General features: G+C 44.2%; 1 protein-coding gene across 3 annotated transcripts in view; it reads left to right on the plus strand.

The window, feature by feature from the left end:
* Positions 1–158: 158 nt before the first annotated feature.
* ERI3 (ERI1 exoribonuclease family member 3) overlaps positions 159–18,821 on the plus strand; it is a 129,339-nt gene continuing 110,676 nt past the window's right edge. Inside the window, exons 1-2 of one of the 3 annotated variants that reach the window (XM_066555548.1) lie at positions 159–249; positions 9,773–10,047. In XM_066555548.1, the coding sequence (XP_066411645.1) occupies positions 9,796–10,047 (252 nt within the window). In that variant the 5' untranslated portion in view covers positions 159–249; positions 9,773–9,795. The other 2 variants (XM_066555549.1, XM_066555550.1) reach the window with 2 other exon arrangements.

Genomic DNA, 18,821 nt, shown 5'->3' on the forward strand with positions numbered 1-18,821 from the left:
ATCCCGCCGAGCACGGGGGGGTGGGAACCGGGGCCCCCAGACCCGGCGCGGCGTCGAGGCGCGGCCACGCGGCGGGGCCGGCCGCGGAGAACTACGACCCCCAGCGTGCCCCGCGGGGCGGCGCGAGGCACGCGCCTGCGCGAGGGGGCGCGGCGGGTCGGAAGCCCCGCCCCCAGCGGCGGCGGGCGGCGCTGCGGTTGGGCGGCGGCGCTGCCGCTCAGCGCGGGGTCGGGGGTCAGAGTGCGGGCGGTGAGTGGCGGTGCCGGGCACTCGTGGTGCGGAGTGCGGGGCGCGGGGCCCGGCCCGGCCGGGCCGGGGCGGCTTCGCCGCGGGGGTGGTGCGGGAGGCGGGCGGCGGCTCGGCCCAGCCCAGCCCTGCGGGGCCCAGCCGGCGCGGGGGGCCCCGCAGGCCTGGCGGAGGCGAGGGGCCGCCGTGGCCCGGGGCGGGGGGTAAAGGCCCGGCGCGGAGCGGGGGCGCGGCCCGGCCCCCCGCGGTGGCGGGGCTCGAACGAGGGGCGTGGGGCTGCGGGCGGGGCGGGGTGGGGGTGCCGGTGCCGGTGCCGGTGCCGGTGAGGACCGGGGGCGGCCCCGGCCCGAGGGGAGGGCGCGGGGTGGCGGCGCCTCGTCCGCTCGACGCCCGGGTTGCCGGGCCCTCCGCGCCCCGGTGCGGCCCGGAGGGGAGGTCTGGAGGGTGGCTGTGGCAGCAGTCCCCCAGATCCCAGGTGCAGCGGGATCAATCGCTTTCAGGGCTTGAGGAAGGGAAAACAGCCCGTCTGCCCAGGGGCTGGGCACGGGCTGAGCTGCAGGCAGCAGCAAGGATTTTTTTTATGTTTTGGGATGTGGAGGTTCATAGGTAGAGGTAATGAGGGAGTAGGAGATTTGGTTTTGGTTTGGTTTTTTTTCCCTATATTTTTTACCCTGTGAGATTGAACTGATCACCTGTCTCAGATCTGGAGAGTGAAGTAAACTTGCGAAAGCTTAGGAGTACAGTCTGTTTACTTGTTTCCTGAGTGGTAGTAGGAATTTCTTCTCCTTTTCTTTTCTTGCTGCTATGCTGTTACAGGTGTTTCTTCCAAACTGAGATGTACAAAGAGGTGTTGTCATTTACTGCTGATGTTCTGTCTTTTACAAGTCCTGTGTCTGGTGGATTTACGTGGTCATTGCTGGCCTGTTTGCTAATAAGTGTGACATTTGTTTTGCTACTTCTTTACTTACCTAGTTTCTTTATTGAGCTTTTGGTTCCAGAGATGGTAGATTGGCAGCTGCTGTTTAGTCTGAACTCTTGATATTCTTTCAGCTGTGATGCAAGGGGACCAGCAAGTTTTCTAATATGTTAATGCTTGCACTGTGTCTCAGGAAGGATGAGGTATACAGGGCTCCAGGAATGTACATCTCCAAAATACTTGTCCCATCAGATGCTGTTAACAGCTGTTGGAGGATTTTACCTGGTTTCTTTTTGATGGTAACTTGAATCGATTTTGTCCTGTAGTGTCTTTTTGAAACACTGTAACATCTCATATCTCTTCATATTAAAGTTGGCATCTGAACTTTTAATAAAGAATGAATTATTCTGAAATTCAGTAGTATGTTAAAAGTCTAGTTGATTAGTCCCCACTGCATAGGCTTGGGAAATTTGATTTCAGATGGTGTTTTTTACTTCAGATATTTTTGTTTCCATTTTGAAGCACTGGATTCTGCCCTTTGCCACTGAATTTTCACATTAATTTACAGTGTGGACTAAATGTTTGTTTTGTTTCAAAGAGTGGCCCTGTGGCCCTTTTATGCATTCTTGTTCATCTCAAACTTTGAGTTGCTCTACATGAATAGTGTGTTTGGTTTTTTTTTTTTTTTTTTTGTAAGGTTAGTGTGTTTAGACAGATTTGAATGGTACAAAAATCCAAAAGAAGAAAGTAATTAAAGCCTTTTAAAAATGCCTGTGTGCCTGATGCTAAATAAAGGAGACCTTGGATTGAATAAACACTGATAGGACCTAAAGTTTCTGTTCTGCACTTTAGAGATCCTTCAGTTTGCTTTCTTTAGAGGGCCTGATCACTGCTGGTTTGGTGCTTATCTTGTTTTGATTCTGTTAACTTTGGTAGGCCTTGATTTTTTTTTTTTATTTTTTTTTACCCTCTTAAATTTTGGAAATAGAGTTCTGGAAGATACTTAAATGTGTGAAGTATTTGCATTTTACCCTGTCTCTGTGTCAGTCCTGTGGCCACCTGCAGTGGAGGGCCCCAAGGCTGTGGAGTGCAGGTGTGGTGACATCCAGGTAAATGGTGCAGGACTGCCCAGGGAGCCTGGGCTTACAGGGGAGCATGGAAGGCTGTAAGCAGCTGTGCTTTTGTCACAAGTCTCTCGGATCTGAAGCAGGTATTTTTGCTAGAAATGGTCCTGCTGAGACTCCTGGTGTTTCACTGTAGTAGTGATGAGCTAACATACCAGTGTGGTGCCATGGTGAGCAGGGGAATAAGGGAAGAATTGGATGAGTTGAGGCTGTCAAGACATAACCTAGAGCAGAGATGCTGGCTGTGCTAGGGACCATTTGGACCATTTCCCTTCTTCCCTGTGAGAAGTGATCTCAGCTGGCCTGAGGCCAGCTGAAAAGTTATGTTCTCCCTAGATATGTTGTATAGGTAAAGATATTTCTCTTCCAACCAAAAAAATGTTTTTTTTTTTAATTTCAGCTGTATTTGCTACAATCTACTTTTTTTTCTGTGGTTGAATGTTAGGGTCAACATCTTATCTTCCCTGGCAGATTTTCTGGGCTGAGACTGGGTTATGTGGAAACCATGCCCCACTGTAGCTGCTACTCTGCTTGGAGCCTTTGCCAGTGTACCAAGACACAGCTTTGGCTTGCTTTTAACACTTTTGGAGCTCATTTGTGAAGAACAGAAGTTACTGGTGTATTGAACAATGCAAATCTTGTTTCCCTGAATTCAGGCTGAGATTCATTTGGCACTCTCAGGTGTTAACTTTCATTTTTCAGATAACGAAGGTGTGCAGCTGTATAAGTGGTGTGCAAAACTGTGGCATTCATGTGTATGAAAATGAAATAATTATGTGTGCCAGATACCATTAAACAAAGGGTGGCCTACTATGTCTCCTTTCCATTAAATTAGGCCAATGTGCAATAGTAGCTTTTACTGACTGGATGGGCAGTAGCTACAAATCTCTAGCTCCTGGCACTGGGAGCTGTGCTGAGGATTGAGGCAGTGAAGTGCCATAAATTTCAGAATTTATCTCAAAGACCAGGGCTGGGAAAGTTTGAATGAAAACTAAGACATGTTATTTTTGGACAGCGAATGGATTGACCATTGGAATGAGCTGTCTGAAGGTAGAGGGGAACCTCCATTCTTCATGCTGCAATTCAAGGCCAGAAACTTTTCTGAAAGATATTCAAGCCTTTGGGCTCAGCTAAGGAAATGGAAACTTTAGGGCCAGCATTACATGAGGTTGAGACCAGATGGTCTGGTGGGCTTTGTGAATTCAAGTTTAATGTGTCTATGCTGCTTCAGCCAAGATAACTTCTCCATTCTCTGCAAAGTGCCATGTCATCCCAGGTGTCTCTGTCCTGGTCTGAGTACATGGGTTGGCGAGCAGCTGAGCTGACCAACAGCCCCAATGGCTCATCTCATTCCTGCTTCTGCCAGTGTGGGCTCATCCTCTTCTTTGAGCTTTGCTATTCATCCAGCCTGGCCCTGAGCTAACTCATCTCACTAAACCAGCCAGAAACTATCTTGTTTTAATTGTGTTTTATTCTGGCTGTGTTAGTCCTTTTATAGGTTCCTGTGGTTGAATCGGCTCGCAGAAGGGCCAGACAAGCTCAGGAACTGGTGTAACGTAATCAGCAGGAGAGCAAGACTGAGAGGGAAGGACAGGCCTGCCTCCTTTTGGCCTCCCAGAGCTGTTGGCTTGGTCATTTTGTGTAGTTTCACACTGGTGCATTTTCTTATGGCTCCCAGGCAGAGGCAGGAGACTGGACTAGAAGATTTTTGGTCTGATCCTGTGCAACTGTTCTTTTCCTTAATAGCAAATCTGTTCTTCCTCTTTGGCTTTTGCTGTATGTGTCCCTGTTATTGCTTCTTTGTTTTAATTTTTGTTCTTTCCTTTCTCTACATTTCTTCTAAGTGACCAGTCCTTTGCTGTGTGGAACTTCTTCAGACTCCAGCTTAGACCCGTTTGCTCATCTGCAGTTACTCTTGGAGAAGGTTTAAAAATACACAGCAAAGCCTGTCTTAGGAGACCAGTCAAGGAGCTGACGAAAGTGGGTTGCCTAGCAGAGGTGGCCTAATAAAATTGGAGTGGAATTGTACTGTGCATCTTTGGGACGGCTTCTGGGTGGTCTGTTCAGACAAATTCGTGTCCTGCTGGTGTGGAGTCTCATGTGGGTTTCACTGTGTTGTCAAGTGAACTGAGATGTGTTTGTTTCCCAGCTTTGTAGGGTGCCATAGCTGCAGCAAGTGCTTCCCTAAGTAATCAGCGCCTTCGGCCTTGCACATTGTGATCTCACAAGCCATCGCGTCTGTGATGTCACAATGGAAGAGATTCTGGTGCTCTGACATGTGTGGTCGTGCCTTTGACAAATCAGCCAAGGAACCCAGCGGCAAGAATGAGCTCAAGAAATGGGAGAGACCTTCCTTAACCCAAGAGTGCCCTCCATCCTTTAGTCAGCCTTTTCCATGTTCACTTATCTCTTCCATAATGACCATACAGAGGGAAACCAGTGCCTGTATAGGGTGAATTATTTTTTTCAGTTGACCTACCAAGATGCATGTTTCTCCCAGATGAGCAGTTGCCCAACTCTCCTCCTGTACCCCTCATTCTTATCTGTTGTTCCCCTCACTTGTATTGCTTCTAATTTTAGACTGTAAGTTCTTGAGAACAGGGACCTCCTCATCTGTAGTGGGAAGAGCCTGGATGTGATTGTGGAGTACTGTAAAAACAAAATGATGAATGCCAAGTTGTATCTGAGCTGAGTAATGATGGGGCAGCTTATAGACGTGCCATGACATTACAAATTTTCCAAAACACAGGTGTGGTTGTCTAGCAGTGCTGGAGACAAACCCAGCCAAACGTGAAGGGAGTGCAGCCTTGAAGTGTACTGTTCTCATGTTCAAGTGATGATACTGTGAGGTTAACAAATTAAAGAAAGAAGCAATTCTACCTGTCTAAAATTGTGTTACTTTATTAAACAGTTCTAAAAGCTTTGTCTTTTGTTATTTGTTTTACTTTATGTTGGTTGGTTTTTTTGGCAAGTTTGAGTGGTGAGAGTGGATAAGCTGGTCTTGTTCATAGTCTCTTGTTTCCTGCCTCACAGGCTAGCCAGGTGCTGTCATTTTTGTGCTGTAGTTCATCTAATGAAATATTTGGTTTTAGGTTAAGGTTGATTAAAAAACACCCTGAGTTATCTCTATTGTTCTTCAGTTATATTTTCACACAAGTGAAATATGGGCTCACATTTGACCTCTGAGTATGCATTTGAACAGCTACCAAAATTGAAGTCCTGCATTTTTTGTTATACTGTGTTCCAGGTGTCACTAAATGTGTGCAATTTTGTTCTACAGAAAGCATCTCTATTACCCTAACTTTTTTTCCTCCACAATTCAATAAAATAGACAAACCTGACTTACATTTTTGATTGGTTTTCGTTGCTCTAGCCTTGAGTTCAGTTGTCTGTTGGAGGCCAGGAGTCACAGCTGCCCCTACCCAGGTTTTGCACAAATAATAAACAAGCATTTTGCTCCCAGAGCTTGCTTGCTTTTATTTTTTAATTTCAGTTTCTCTTGTAGTTTAGGTTAGTGGGGGGTTTTCTTGTTTGTTTTGTAATATGGTGGAGGGCTGTCTTGTCATAATGAAGTAATTTAACATGTGAGTGAAGGCTCTCATGAAATGTAAGTTCTTGGGTCACCCTGCCAATGTGAAGTTAGATGTTGTCTTCCTGCCCCTTCCCTACTCAGCTTATCAAACTGGAAAATAAAAGGGAATATTTTGGGCTCAAAGGCAAACTGTAATTTTAATTTGATGTAGTTGTAAAAAGTTAATATTTATGTTATGTGCCAGGAGTCATTAAGCTCAAGTTCTTAGTAGACTAATTTGACCTGCCATTGATGAATTTGACTCCTCTGGAGCTTGTGTGGTGCACATCTCTCTCTGTGACTTGGGGGCTGCCCTGCAGGCAGGGGACAGCATTTGCACTGCCCTGCTGGCTCTTGTCACCAGCATTCTTCACGTGGCAGGAGTTTCCTGTCTTGTTCCTTGCTGCTTTGTTTGTCCCTAAGCAACCTTCCCAGTAGGAAGCCTGGCGTGCAGCAGCAGCCAGTGCAGATTCTCCGCTTCACACCCAGTGGGGCCCCTGGCAAAGCTGATGGCTACAGCTGACACTTGCCTTTCTCTTGGCTTTCCTTCCTTACTGGTGATCAAACTGTCGTGCTTTAGTGCCATGTGCTTGGACTGCTAAAGAAGCAAGAGCTGTGCTCAGCCTGAACTTGTCTTGGTACCTGCAGCCGATGTTCAGAGAACATTTTTTTCTTAATTTATTTTTAAAATATAGATGCTGGTTTTAGCCAGTACTGTCATATGGAAAACACAGTGTTACACAGCCCAGAACAGAAACTATCTTCCAGCTGAAACCCACCACATATAGCCATTTCCCATCTTACTGAGTGTAGCAAATGTAAAGTGCTGTCACATTTTCCTAGGTCTGTGTACAATCTGTCAAAATAATTCCTGAGGTCCAACCTCAGTTCATGGTCCCATAACATTTCATACATATCTGTGTGAGGAATTTGAGCTGTGTGATATGAAATATTAACCTAGTAAGGTTGACTGCCAGATGTGACAGCTTGCATTGTCTGAGATTATAATCTGATCCTGTGTGTATAAGAAATATATATATATGGTGTTTTATGTAGGTTTGGAAATGGAATCACTGAACAGGTGGATTTATATGGCTAGAGCTGGGTTTTTAATTTTTGAAGCTGCATTGCTTGCATCGTTTTCTCTTGGAAAAAAGTACAGGGTAACTAGTAGTGCTTTGCATTGTCATAGCCATTATAAATGCTTTACATGACATCTAATAAAGTGTGTTTGCTCACCAGCTATCTTGTGCTCTGAGGCACTCTGACCTTGCCAAAGAAGATGATGTGAGGTCTTCCCAGGGCACCCAGAGCAGTGGCTGGGTAAACATACCGTTAAAACTTCATTTGGCTGAAGGTGCAGAGTTTGCAGTGGGGTTGCCCTTGTTTGTATGCTGCCTGTGTAGGGAAATCCACATGCAATACCCCACTTCACACACCTTTGTTCAGAGCACTGCACCCTTTGCTACACGGGAGAGTGGGGAGGGAGGCTGCTTTTAGCGTGGGGAGCCTGATCCTGTTGCTACATGTGGAGCACTGCAGAAGCTGTTAGTTTAAACAGGCACTGTTAATTTCCTCCATGGATGTCACATGGTGCTTTTGAAACCCTGATCTGCCATGCCAGGGTCTGGCATGATGTTGCTGTGTCTGCTTGGGGATGTGCCTGAATCCTGCCAAGGCATCTGGTTTACCTTTGCCATGGACTCAGTGGCTTGGGAACCCCTGCACCAAAGTGTGTAGTGCAACCCAGCCTGAAGATTCATGGGGTCCGTGTCAGACACCCTGGTCTTGCCAGTTAAGATACATTAGAGAAGAGATCTTGCTCTGGGTGGGTGGATAATACATGTTTTATTGCCTGTGTTTGATAGGGGTTGAAGCCTGTCTGCCTCTCCCACTCCAACTGTGTGTTTTATTTGATGCAGTAGGCTAAAAACCAGGTTTTCCTGCAACTAACTTACAAGCTGCTTTATTCTGAGATATTATATTTGTTGTGATGGGCCTTTAGACTCATGGTAGTTAGAAGATTTAAAGCATGCATACCTTAAATATCTTTTATCTGGCACATGTTAGAAGAAAATATAAGTAACTTCTATTTGGCTGTAATGCATTTATGAATGACAGCCAAAGCTGCAGATGAAAAGGCAATAGGTAGAACTGAGCCCCTTCAACATAAATGCCATGTTGGGCTCTTCATTTTTGGTTTTGTAACTTGAGTTTTCAGTTTTTGAGGTACCTGCTCTCTGGCACAGTGCTTTAATAAAGCAAACAGCTTCAAAACTTGAAAGCCTTGAGGCAGGGGTAATGCATATATGCCATGGAATTGGCAGTGTGGGCACTGGCTTGGTCTTAAACATTTCAACTTCTTTGATTTTTGCCTTTCACTCAAAAGCTTGGAAAGGGAAGGTTACCAAACGCGTGTTTACTCGAAGCACACAACCTGCTTAGCCGCAATTATCTCCTAATCTGGTCCTTCTGAGTTTCTCTGGTCTCGCAGGTAAATACAGATTTAGCTGTTATTCAAGGCATATTATTTACCTCATTAAGTGTGTGTTTTGGCACGTGCATTATTTACCTGACAGACTAACGGATGGGAGAGAGCAAATGCTGTCTTTTGTGCAAACAGTGACTTTGTTTGTGAGCAGCAAGTCCCCGTTTTGCTGTGGCCACTTTGTCTCCATGTCTCATGGTGGGTACTTCCATCCCTTCATGGTAGAGCAAAAAGCCAGCACAGGTGTGGGGAGGGCATGCTCATAAAAGGGCAGATGGGTGGCATGTCAAGTGATGGACTTCTTCCACAAGCAGTGGGACCAACTGTGGGGATAGATTTAAATATCCTATATAGCTTGGTGTGTGTGTATATATATGCATACACAATTAGAGGGGGTATTCCTATCCTTGTTCAAGAGGACTGAGTTGGTGCAATTTGCTTCTTTAGTTATCAGTCCCTGTACCCACCCATGTAACACCATGAACTAGTCTTGAATTCTTATTCCTGTAGATCTATTAACAGACCTGAGGCTGACCCATCTTGGATAGTGACAATCCTGACAACTTTTTCCTGCAAAGTTTTAGAAGAAAGGTAGCAGGAGGGGAAATCCAGGTCCTCTCAACATGGATAAGGCAATTTATTTAATAGTGTTAGATGAAAGTATCAGAAGGTGATGGCTGAGTGAGGTACTGCTTTGGGAGGAAGACTGTAGCCTGTAGACGCCTGCTTGCATTTTACACTTCCTGCAGTACCTGCGTGTGATCAGTTGAACTGATAGCCTCCTCTGGGAGAAATACCTGAAATTAGAAATGGAGTGTAGCACTAAAATCACATCTCTGAGAAACCTTGTATACAGAGGAAACGAGAACTTTCCTGGGGAGAAGCCTTCCAGCCACCAGCCACCTGGATTTGTAATGGAAATGCCATGTTTTGGTGCAACTGGCAGATGTTTCAGGGTCAAACTCTTTGGATGAGTTGTAGTGCTGGTATGTGTATTGCTGTGTTTAATTTTTACCACGTATCAGAAACTGCATTGTATATGAAAAGATAAAAGGCCTCAGAAATTTTAACAGGGCTTAGATTGGATATTCTGTGTTTTATTTGGTTTGTATTATGTTTTGCGATAATGAGGTTCAGCAGTGGGGTGTGATCTGGTGCCTAGAGCCATGACTGTTGTGTATCTCATAGTTCTCAATTTAGAGTCATTTGCAGAGGTTAATTTTCAGTTGCCTGTGATTCTGAACACCTTAAGCTTAATCTAAATGTCATCTGTTGTGCTTAGAGCAGGTTACTGTGTTATTTCAGGTTTGTGATGCTGGAACCTCCACTGAGATGCACAAAGGGAATCCCTGTCAGAGGAGGACAGTGAACAGATACCAGTGGAGATGAGATGTAGGTGTGCATGAGTAACATGAGTCTCTCTTCAGTTTCAGATGCCTCTGGATGTTCAATGATAGCACTCCTCCATACTGGAGCAGCAAAGTTTCCCCCAAACTTACTTTCAAGGTCAAGACAAGCTGTGTCCCTCCTCTTCCCAGCTGGTGTTCTTGAAAGGTTCTGCTCCATCGTAAGCAGGAAACTGGCGTCCCACGGCTTTGGAGCTTCCATGGCAGCAATGTCATCCTTCCCTCCACAGAGATATCACTACTTCTTAGTGCTGGATTTTGAGGCTACATGTGATAAACCGCAGATTCATCCTCAGGTAAATAGTTAATCGTGTTAATTGTTGCCTTGCAAGTTGCTGCTGCTCTTCTGAGAGATAAAAGGAAAAAAACCACAGTGCTGGCTCAGTAATTTTTTCTGGTTTGTTCCACCTCCTTTCTGTTGCTGGTTCTCCAGAGCGCTTGCCAGTCACCTGCTGTCGCAGGAGCAATGCCAGGACTGTTTGGTGGGAATGAATAAAGGAGTCTGATTTCCGTCAAGGAAGTGACAATTCATGTGTTATTGAAAACACAATTCATATGTGTTATTTAAGTCATGTATACTTGTCATTTGTCTGAACTGGGAAGGGTCTAAAAGTCTTTGGCTGGAAGCTTGCATTAATAGATGGCAGCCGTGTTTGATTCTGCAAGGAAAAATTCTACTGTTGGTAACGAACAGCTTTAGGAAAAGAATATTTTGAATTATGGGAATGTGTGCAACATAATGGTATTTATAAGTAGAGAACAAAAACAGTTTTTTAGATAATTTCAGCAAGATCAGATGTCTTGCCTGGGTTTTAACTCTGGAGTGTAATGAGACAGGAAGAGTTCAGCTTCAGAGAGATCTTCTAGTGCTCTGCAACTTGAGACATATGGAGATCCAGATGAAGTACAAAACTTATCTGCAAACAGTTCATCCACAGTACTGTAGAGCAGATTAGTAAAAATATTCTCAGTTGTTATCAGGATAGGCCTAGGTTTTTAACGGGAAAACTGTACTAAAAAGAAAAAAACCCTTGATATTAGGTTGTTAGTGAACAAACAGAATTTCTGGGTCTAAAGTAGACTCAACCTCCTCTGCAAAGTAATTGGTCTGCATATGTTAGTAATACCTGCATTGGGTCACAAGTTCCTTTTGCTTTGTTTCAACTATATGAAAGGCTGAAGCAGTTTTCAGTGTGGTGTCTCATTACTGAAGTGACTCAGTGCAGTGTGTGCGTTTCCCAGTGCCGCTGTGTTTCCCTTGCACTTGTCCTAACAAAGGATTGGTGCAAGTTGGGATCAAACTTGACTCCTGTCTTCCCCAGTAGTGCCTTGGTGGGTGCTGCCTGTCCTTTGTGTTTCTTGAGAAGTGGATAGCAAATTCCCTGCTCTTTTGCTGGCTCTTTGTGGGAGGCTGTTGTGGCTCTGCATCCAGTTCTACTAGCAGGCTCTTAAGCACTCCCCAAGTGAGATATCAGGCTATTTCCTGCATGCTCTGCCTCGGGTGCACAGACCTGTCAAAGCTGTAAATTGGATCTACCTTGTCCCTTTGGATATGGGCTTGGTCTGTGCACATTTTGATGCAAAACCATGATGCATGTGGAGCTAGTTTACAGCTGGCAGTAAAAAGGAGCATGAGTGGAATATGATTACTACTGTTTTAAGGAGCTTTGTCCCCAAGTCCTTGCCAGGGAAAGTAATGGTCTGGGCCAATGCAGATCTGCTATATATTTTGTTGGTGAGATAGCACCTTTAAGGTGGAGATGTTCTTCAGTGTTGTTTTTCCAGTCTGCTGTGTTCAGTGCCTGTCTGCATCATATAATGTGTTGAAAGGGCTGTCAGTCCCTCACATCCTCACTAACAAATTAGTTTGACAAATAAAGAAATTACTTTTGCTACATGGGTCTCAATGTAGCTGGAAAGGCTGAAGGTGCCTGCCAAAATCTGGAAACATATCTCTTATGTCTTTGCTGACCAGCATGGCTTTTGTCCTCTTCACTGCTAGGCTGTATGTCATGGTGAGCAAACTGTGCCATGCGTTTCAGTGATGTTTTCTGCAAAGTTTTAGTGACAGGCTCTTTCACTGCAGGATTGATAGACAGGTTTTGGAGGTTTGGTCTGAGGTCAGAGCTGGGAGCTAGAAATGGTCATGTGCTGATCTTCACTGTGATACTGATATTTTTTTTACTTTTATTTTAATACCTGCAAAATAGAAGTTTAGATACAATGAAATTCAGATGCAGTGGGATTTGATGAGAAGGCTGTGTATACAGAGCTAAGCTAAGCTGTGATCCACGTTACTTTAAGTGGGTAGGCATAACTGTAAGTTTAGCCAGTTCAGCCTAAAAATCTTGCAAGAGTTCACTTGCCACCATACAGCACATTTCACATTTCTCACTCACTGTTCTTAAAAATATTCTGGCTTCTTACAAGAAACTACTGACAGAGCTATCTTTTTATGTACACTAAGATGTGTGACTGCCACATCTGCTCCCCCCTCGCATTGTATTTACTTGTGCTCCTCTGTAACTGGCAGCCTTGCTGCCTTCATCCCTGGGGAAGTCCTTCATGCTCATTCGTGAGCCCTGAAGACCCCTTCATTTCCATTCCCTTTCACATTGCCTGATCTCTCTCTGAGGTCTCGTGTTATGGCCTCTGTAATGGGGATCAAGGAGGGTCAAGGACAGTGGTATTCCCCTGGGAAGCCATCTGCATTGTGGCTCTGGTGGCTGAGACTGCTGTCTGAGTGCCTTGGGCCCACTGCCCTGTGCTTTACCACTCACTCCTGTGTCAGGCATCGAGGGTCCTTCATGTTCCCTGCCCTATACCCACAAAGGAACGGGAGCATCCTTGCAGCCCTGACTTCTGACTGCTTTCAGAAGATACGCCCCTCCATCAGTGCTTGTTTATATACACATAGAAACTGCTCATCTTTATTGGCTTTCTGGATGTATGCATGAATAATGGGACCATCCCAGGGAGAAAAGAAGGTGTGGGGGGTTTTAACTGCACAGTCTGTGTCATGTAGTGTTTTAGCCAGCCAAAGGTCATTAGGGGTTGGCAGCAAGAGATGTTTATGGCTGGCCTCTCGCATCTCTTTAAAGCTTACCTTGTGCCTTTGGAATGGGATCTGAAGCCCACTGGGGTCAGTTGGGAGCTGTCATTCTGTGGAGGTCAGTGGACCCTGAATGGTGGTGGTGTATTTCATTTTTCAGCTCTGAGTTTTTTCTTTTACTGTCTGGTAAGAGTTTATAAGTACCTGCTTTTATACACTGTCAGCCCATAGAGCTGGATACATATGGAGCTTTAGCTTCATGAGAAGATGCATTAATAAGTGGGAGTCTTGCTCTTTTGTCCCTTCGTCCTTGTAGACACCAATGTTTATGATGGTCAGTGCTTTCAGTGACTGTGTTAAGCAGCTCCACAGACTCAGATCTGTGGCTGCCTTTATTAATGCAGTAAGAAGGTGTGCCTCTTTCAGTCAGCAAGCCAAGTATCTTGCCTTCAACTTCAGCCAAGCAGATGAAAATAAATTATTTGTTTTAAATATAAAAAGTCTGACAGTAGAAATCAGATCTGTTCAAAGCTGAATTTGAAATTGGCCTTCTATATATGATGTTAATCTCTACTCTAATTTATTAAAGCCACTTAAATGAAAATCAAATAAAATTCAAGCTCTGTATGTCTGCTGCCTGGAAGCGTAGAAGAGCATCAGATCTCTGACCTGCTGGAAGGAGCTGGATCTAGGAGTAGCTGAGCTGCTAAATGAGCTTTCAGTAATGATAAAGTTGCATTTTTTCATGTCGGTTTTTTTAGGTGTTCATTGTCTCAGATTCACTCAAATTGGTAATCATTTGGGAAGTAGTAATTGGCCTCTTTCAAACTCTCTGTAAAGGGAAAATATGAAATGTTCAGATCTTCTTATTGCTGAAGAAGATTGTGACCAGAAGCAGAAGAATAAATTGTTTACAGCCAGTGTTTTCTGTGTCCTTCTAAACAGTACTTTTTAAATGCGAAAATATCTTGATTTTTTTGTTAGTGTATCCTAGATACTTCAACTCTGTTTAGCATGCATTTAGATTGTTATTTTGGGAGAATTTTTAATTATAATTGCTGTCAGATAAAACTGGATATACTAATAAATATAAAACATCACTCACCATTTCAACATAAAACCATAAACACTGACACAGACTAAGCAGATGTTCAGTTACTAATTTATTTTTGGTGTTCAAGCAAATCTGGATGATCACAGTACATATGGTGATTGGCAAAAGTGTATTAACAAATAGGAGCCAGTCTTTCTGTAAGATAATATTTAGTACAAATGCAGGAGAAGGTTATATCAGATTCAGTGTGCATTTCCTTGAGTGCTGCTGTAAAAGAGCATTACATGTGTTTTCCCTTGAACATCAGTCTCACATCCAGCTCCCAGTCACGGGCAGGTACAGCTGGAGTGGCTGTGATCTGTACAGCTGCCTGTCCTGCTCTATCTGCGATCTTGTTACTGCAGCAGGGACAACTGAGTCATGTGTCTCTCTGCTCCTGAGCTGCTGTGATTTATAGACTGACCTTGTACTGGGAGTGGATGCTAATTTCCACCAAATTTAGGCCATATCAACAGATGTGCAGTCCCTGCCAAGCTCTCTGTGTAGGATGACTAGATAGAGGATAGGGAAGCTGCCTTGGGAGCCATACCTGAAGGTACTTTGTAGGAGGAATGTGTCCTTGAAATCACAAACTTGCTGCAGGAAGAGGCGATGGAGGGATCGCTCATCTGCTGGGGAGCAGGCTGCAAGGTACTTTCTGTGTGCTTTCCATGTTGTTTTCCATGGAGACTGAATCAAGGCAATCCCAGCTGAAGGCCAGGATGGGAATGCAGGTGTCTCACACAGTAACAGACATTGTCACAATCCTACCCAGAGGTGGATAGAGGACCTATGTGCCTCTGTGCCTGCCTGTTCTATCTAGACATCCCCTTGTAGCAGCTTTCATCTTGCACTGTTTTTGTGTGGCTGTTAAGCTCAATGCACTAGGAATCACCTGCCAAAACCTTTATTGAGGATGATCATGAGTTGCTGAAAAATAAAGAAATTCAGGCTTGTTTCCCATGGCAACTTTAACTCAGCATAAGTATTACAGTAGAATATTAATCTGTAATTACCTATGTTCATGCATCTTGGGCTTGGGTGTAGTTTTAATAACCTACTTCTCCATTCAGCTTCTTACAATGCTGTTTCTAGAGAAATGCTGTTAAAAATACATGTAACATAGTGACTTAAAAGTATTGTTTTTCTTTTACTACGGGTAAGTAAATATGTATATATTTATCACCTCTTTGCCAGTTATGGCTGTTATTATGCTATTGTTCTTACATCAGAATGCTTTAAATTTCTAGAGTGGCAGGAAACAGTTCATATAAGAGCCCTTTCAAATGCATTTTCCTGTTTGCATTGAGATTTTGAACAAACCTCTTTAGGCCTTGTAGCTTTAGAGGATTGCACTGCACCTGGTGTCAGACCTGCACTTGGAGACCTCCCTCATTCTCCCAGTAAGTGGGGACAACCTTGCTGTGACCCATATCAATCTGACAGGGTGGGTTATGACTTCAGGCAACAGAATTAGCAGTATTTATTTTAAACCTGATGAGCTAGAGAACATGAACAGTTATTGAACCCAAGTCTCCTGGAGAGCACAACCATGAGACCACCAGGCAAGACATCTGATGCACAAAAAAAAAATCAAAGCAATGTTTTATTTAAAGATATAAACCCAGCATTATTATAGCAACAATTCTAAAATACCAAGGCACTCGGGTGGCCAATGGCTGCAGTCCTAACCTGACCTAACCTGCTCAGCTTTTGGCTGGCTATTGACAGGCTGATGAGATGACTACTTTAAAGCAATCAGTCATGTTGCCCTTTCCCTCACAGTGTGCAGAGACCCCACATCAGTTATGCATCCCTGCGTGCAATTTCCCACCTGTGCTGTTTGAACACTGTATCCTTAGCTGTGCAAACATTACACATCGTTTAGGTGACAAGTTGCAAAGTTAAGTAGACTTGTTGTTACAGCAGAAAGTAGTTGAGTGGCAGTCACCCTGAAAGGAAAAGATCCAAGCTAGCTCAGGAATGTGCAAGTGTGCTGGATTGGTTGCCTCTCCATAAAGCCACTGATGAGGGCTACGTGTGCTTCTTGAAATACTCTCATCATGTGCATTTCTGAAGTGAAGGGAATGGGTGTCCCAGGTTTGTATATTTGCTGTGCTTGTCCTGCTGTGTGCATGGCCCAGTGTGGTTGTGGATGATTGGTGTGTGCCTGCTGCTCTTTCACAGCCTCTGAGGCATGGGAAGTATTTTGCATCACTCCCAGCATAATGTTTGAAAACTAGGCAGTATTCTTTCATGGCATAGTGCCCAGCTAGTGCTACTTGGGGATGATGCTTTTCAGGCTGCCGTGGTTCCTGAGAAATTGTCTTTGCTGTGTTAAAGTGATCTTGTCTTACCTTTGAACAAAACCTTCCTGATAAAGAAGCAATGCAACTCAGCTCTTTTAGTGAGAAGGACACAGGACATGCTTAAATCTTGTGGGCTTTTTCCCCTTTATGCCAAGCTTGCTGTGCAACCATCCCTGTGTTGTCTTTGTTGATCTGTGCACTTGTTAGCTGGCAAAATAACTCTTCATAACATTATTTAGTTCCTTTCTGTCAGGCAGAAATGTGCTGTCATCAGCAGCTAGTTGTGATGTCTGTAAAACCCTGGGTATTCATTTACATGCACTAATGTGCCCTTTCTACCCATCCCAGATGTTTTAGTGTTGTTGGGAACATTGATCATTTGTCCTGCTCAATATCAGGTGAAGAGGTTGGGACTTGAAATGATCTGATAATTCTGCAACAGGGACTGCATGGGCTATTTGTCTGCCATAGAGAGGAGTGGATGTGAAAAAGGATATAGTGTAGTTGCCGTCTTGCAGTGGAAAGGTAATACTTGGAAATGTGTGTGTGTGTGTGCTGTTTTTAACTTGGTCTGAGTGCTAAACTTCCCCCAAACTGTCAAGCTTAAATTGTTGTTGGCTGTGTCAGTAGAGATGTTCTGGGTGGTTAAATATATGTCAATAGTGCTTGAAGAAACACATTAAAGTGCTGATGTCTCATGGTTTATATTTCTCATCCCATGTGTGAAAAGAGGGAGATTCTGCCTTACTCTTGATGTCTGGGTCCTGCTGGAAAGATCAAAATAGCTTAGTGAGTTTTGGCAGGGAAAGATGGTGGTGAGAGGTAGGAACCAGCCTGGGAGAAAATGATTACTGAAAGTTTTGTTAAGAATGGCAGGACAAGGGTTGTGAGCCTGCTGTCAAGATTTCAGATGCAATAGCAGCCATGAAAAACTCCCAAGGACCACAGTGGTAAGTTTAGGAGAAAAGAGTCGTTTGTGAGACGTGGATCTTCTTTTGTTGGCCCTGTAAGAAGGGACTTGAGCTGATGAAGTACTTCACTTTGTATTCCATACTCTTTAGAAGAAAAAAAAAAGATTCTATTTCAAGAGAGTGAATAAGACAATCAGTGAGTGTGAGCAGGGGTGATCACAGGAAAATGCAGCTGTGAGTGCAGGCTGGATGGCATTGGGGTTGTGTTTAATGCAGTGATGAGAGGTATATAAGGTGAGGTCGTTGTTGCAAAAATGAGAAAGGCAATGCTCTGGCCTGTGTCTGCTGTGGGTATGAAGAGCAGTCGGGAATTTAAACAACAGCAAGGGAAATTCAGATTAGACATTAGGAAAAACTTTCCTATGATAAGACTAATGAAACAGGAGGATAGAGTGAGTGCCTGGGGAGTATGTGAGTCTCTCTTATTGGAGTCGGTAAAAACAGCCTAGACAAAGTCAGAAATTATTTAGGGGGTGATGATGCTGCCCTCAGGCAGGTGCATGGACTAGATGTCTCTTTTAAAGCTGAAGCTCCTGGAGGCATGTGATTAGATGGGGATTTCAGCTTCTATTAAAGAAAGAGAAATGGTCCCTCACCCTCAGAGTTGTAAGGCAGCACTGGGAAACAAGAGCCACATTTGATGTCAGTGCAGAACCCAAAATGCAACTCAAAATTTATCTTTGAGGAAATCCAGCCTTTGACATTGGGCTTTAGTGCCTGAGTGTTGGGGGTAGGCAGTGTGATTCACCTGAGAGCAGGGGGAAGAAGAAACATTGGATAATCAATGGTCAGGCAGCAGAATTATTCTTCACGTCATCCTATCCCAGTGTTTCATGATCTTCCCATATGCCTTCCAGTTCTCTTGTGTTTTGTTTTTGATGTGTATTTCCCTTCATGCTTTTCTTTTAAATGTATCAATTTTAAATGTATCAATTTGTTAGATGTATGCTTATGTGTATTTTAAGCTAGGTAGTGATGGAAAAAAGAGATTTGGAGGTCAGCTGTTTCCCCAAAGACCTTTTGAGAGGTTTAATCAGTACACAGGGTAACTTAGCCAGGACGGAGGCGCTGAGAGGCTCCACAGTGTGTGTGCAGGCAGACATCCTTTGGAAAGCCAGCATAGCCCTGATTCAGCAGAAGTCCTGCTGTTCCACACTGGAGAGGTGTTGGCTTTATGGTACTTGTTTTGGTTAGTTTAATAAAAATTTAGAAGTGGGGAAAAGACCTATGAGGTCATCTTGGTTACTGCCCCTGAGGGCCAGTGCAAGGCTGCTCACTTGGAAATGGCTTTAGTTAAAATAATAATTAAGGCAGAGGATGGAAACTGGGGAGGCAGATCTGTTAGGCTAGTGCTGTCCTTACTATGTCCCTTTTCGATTTTAATTGCCTTGGAAAAAAAAAGAAAATCACAAGGCTTTAAAAGCTCTGATTCTCTCTGCTCTTCAACGCCCCCACACCCTCTCCCCGATCTTGGAGGCATCAACTCTCATCTGTCAAAGTGTAAATCAGCAATTAAAACACAAACAGCGAAATGCCAAAGATGACCCGAAGCACAAAGCAACTGACAAACAAGTCCGGACAAATCGGCGGATAATTTATAAGCATTGCCCTAAAATCTAATTATTTGGCAATTCGAATTTGCAGC

Source organism: Molothrus aeneus, chromosome 9 (assembly GCF_037042795.1).
Source record: "Molothrus aeneus isolate 106 chromosome 9, BPBGC_Maene_1.0, whole genome shotgun sequence".
Taxonomy (NCBI): Eukaryota; Metazoa; Chordata; class Aves; order Passeriformes; family Icteridae; genus Molothrus; species Molothrus aeneus.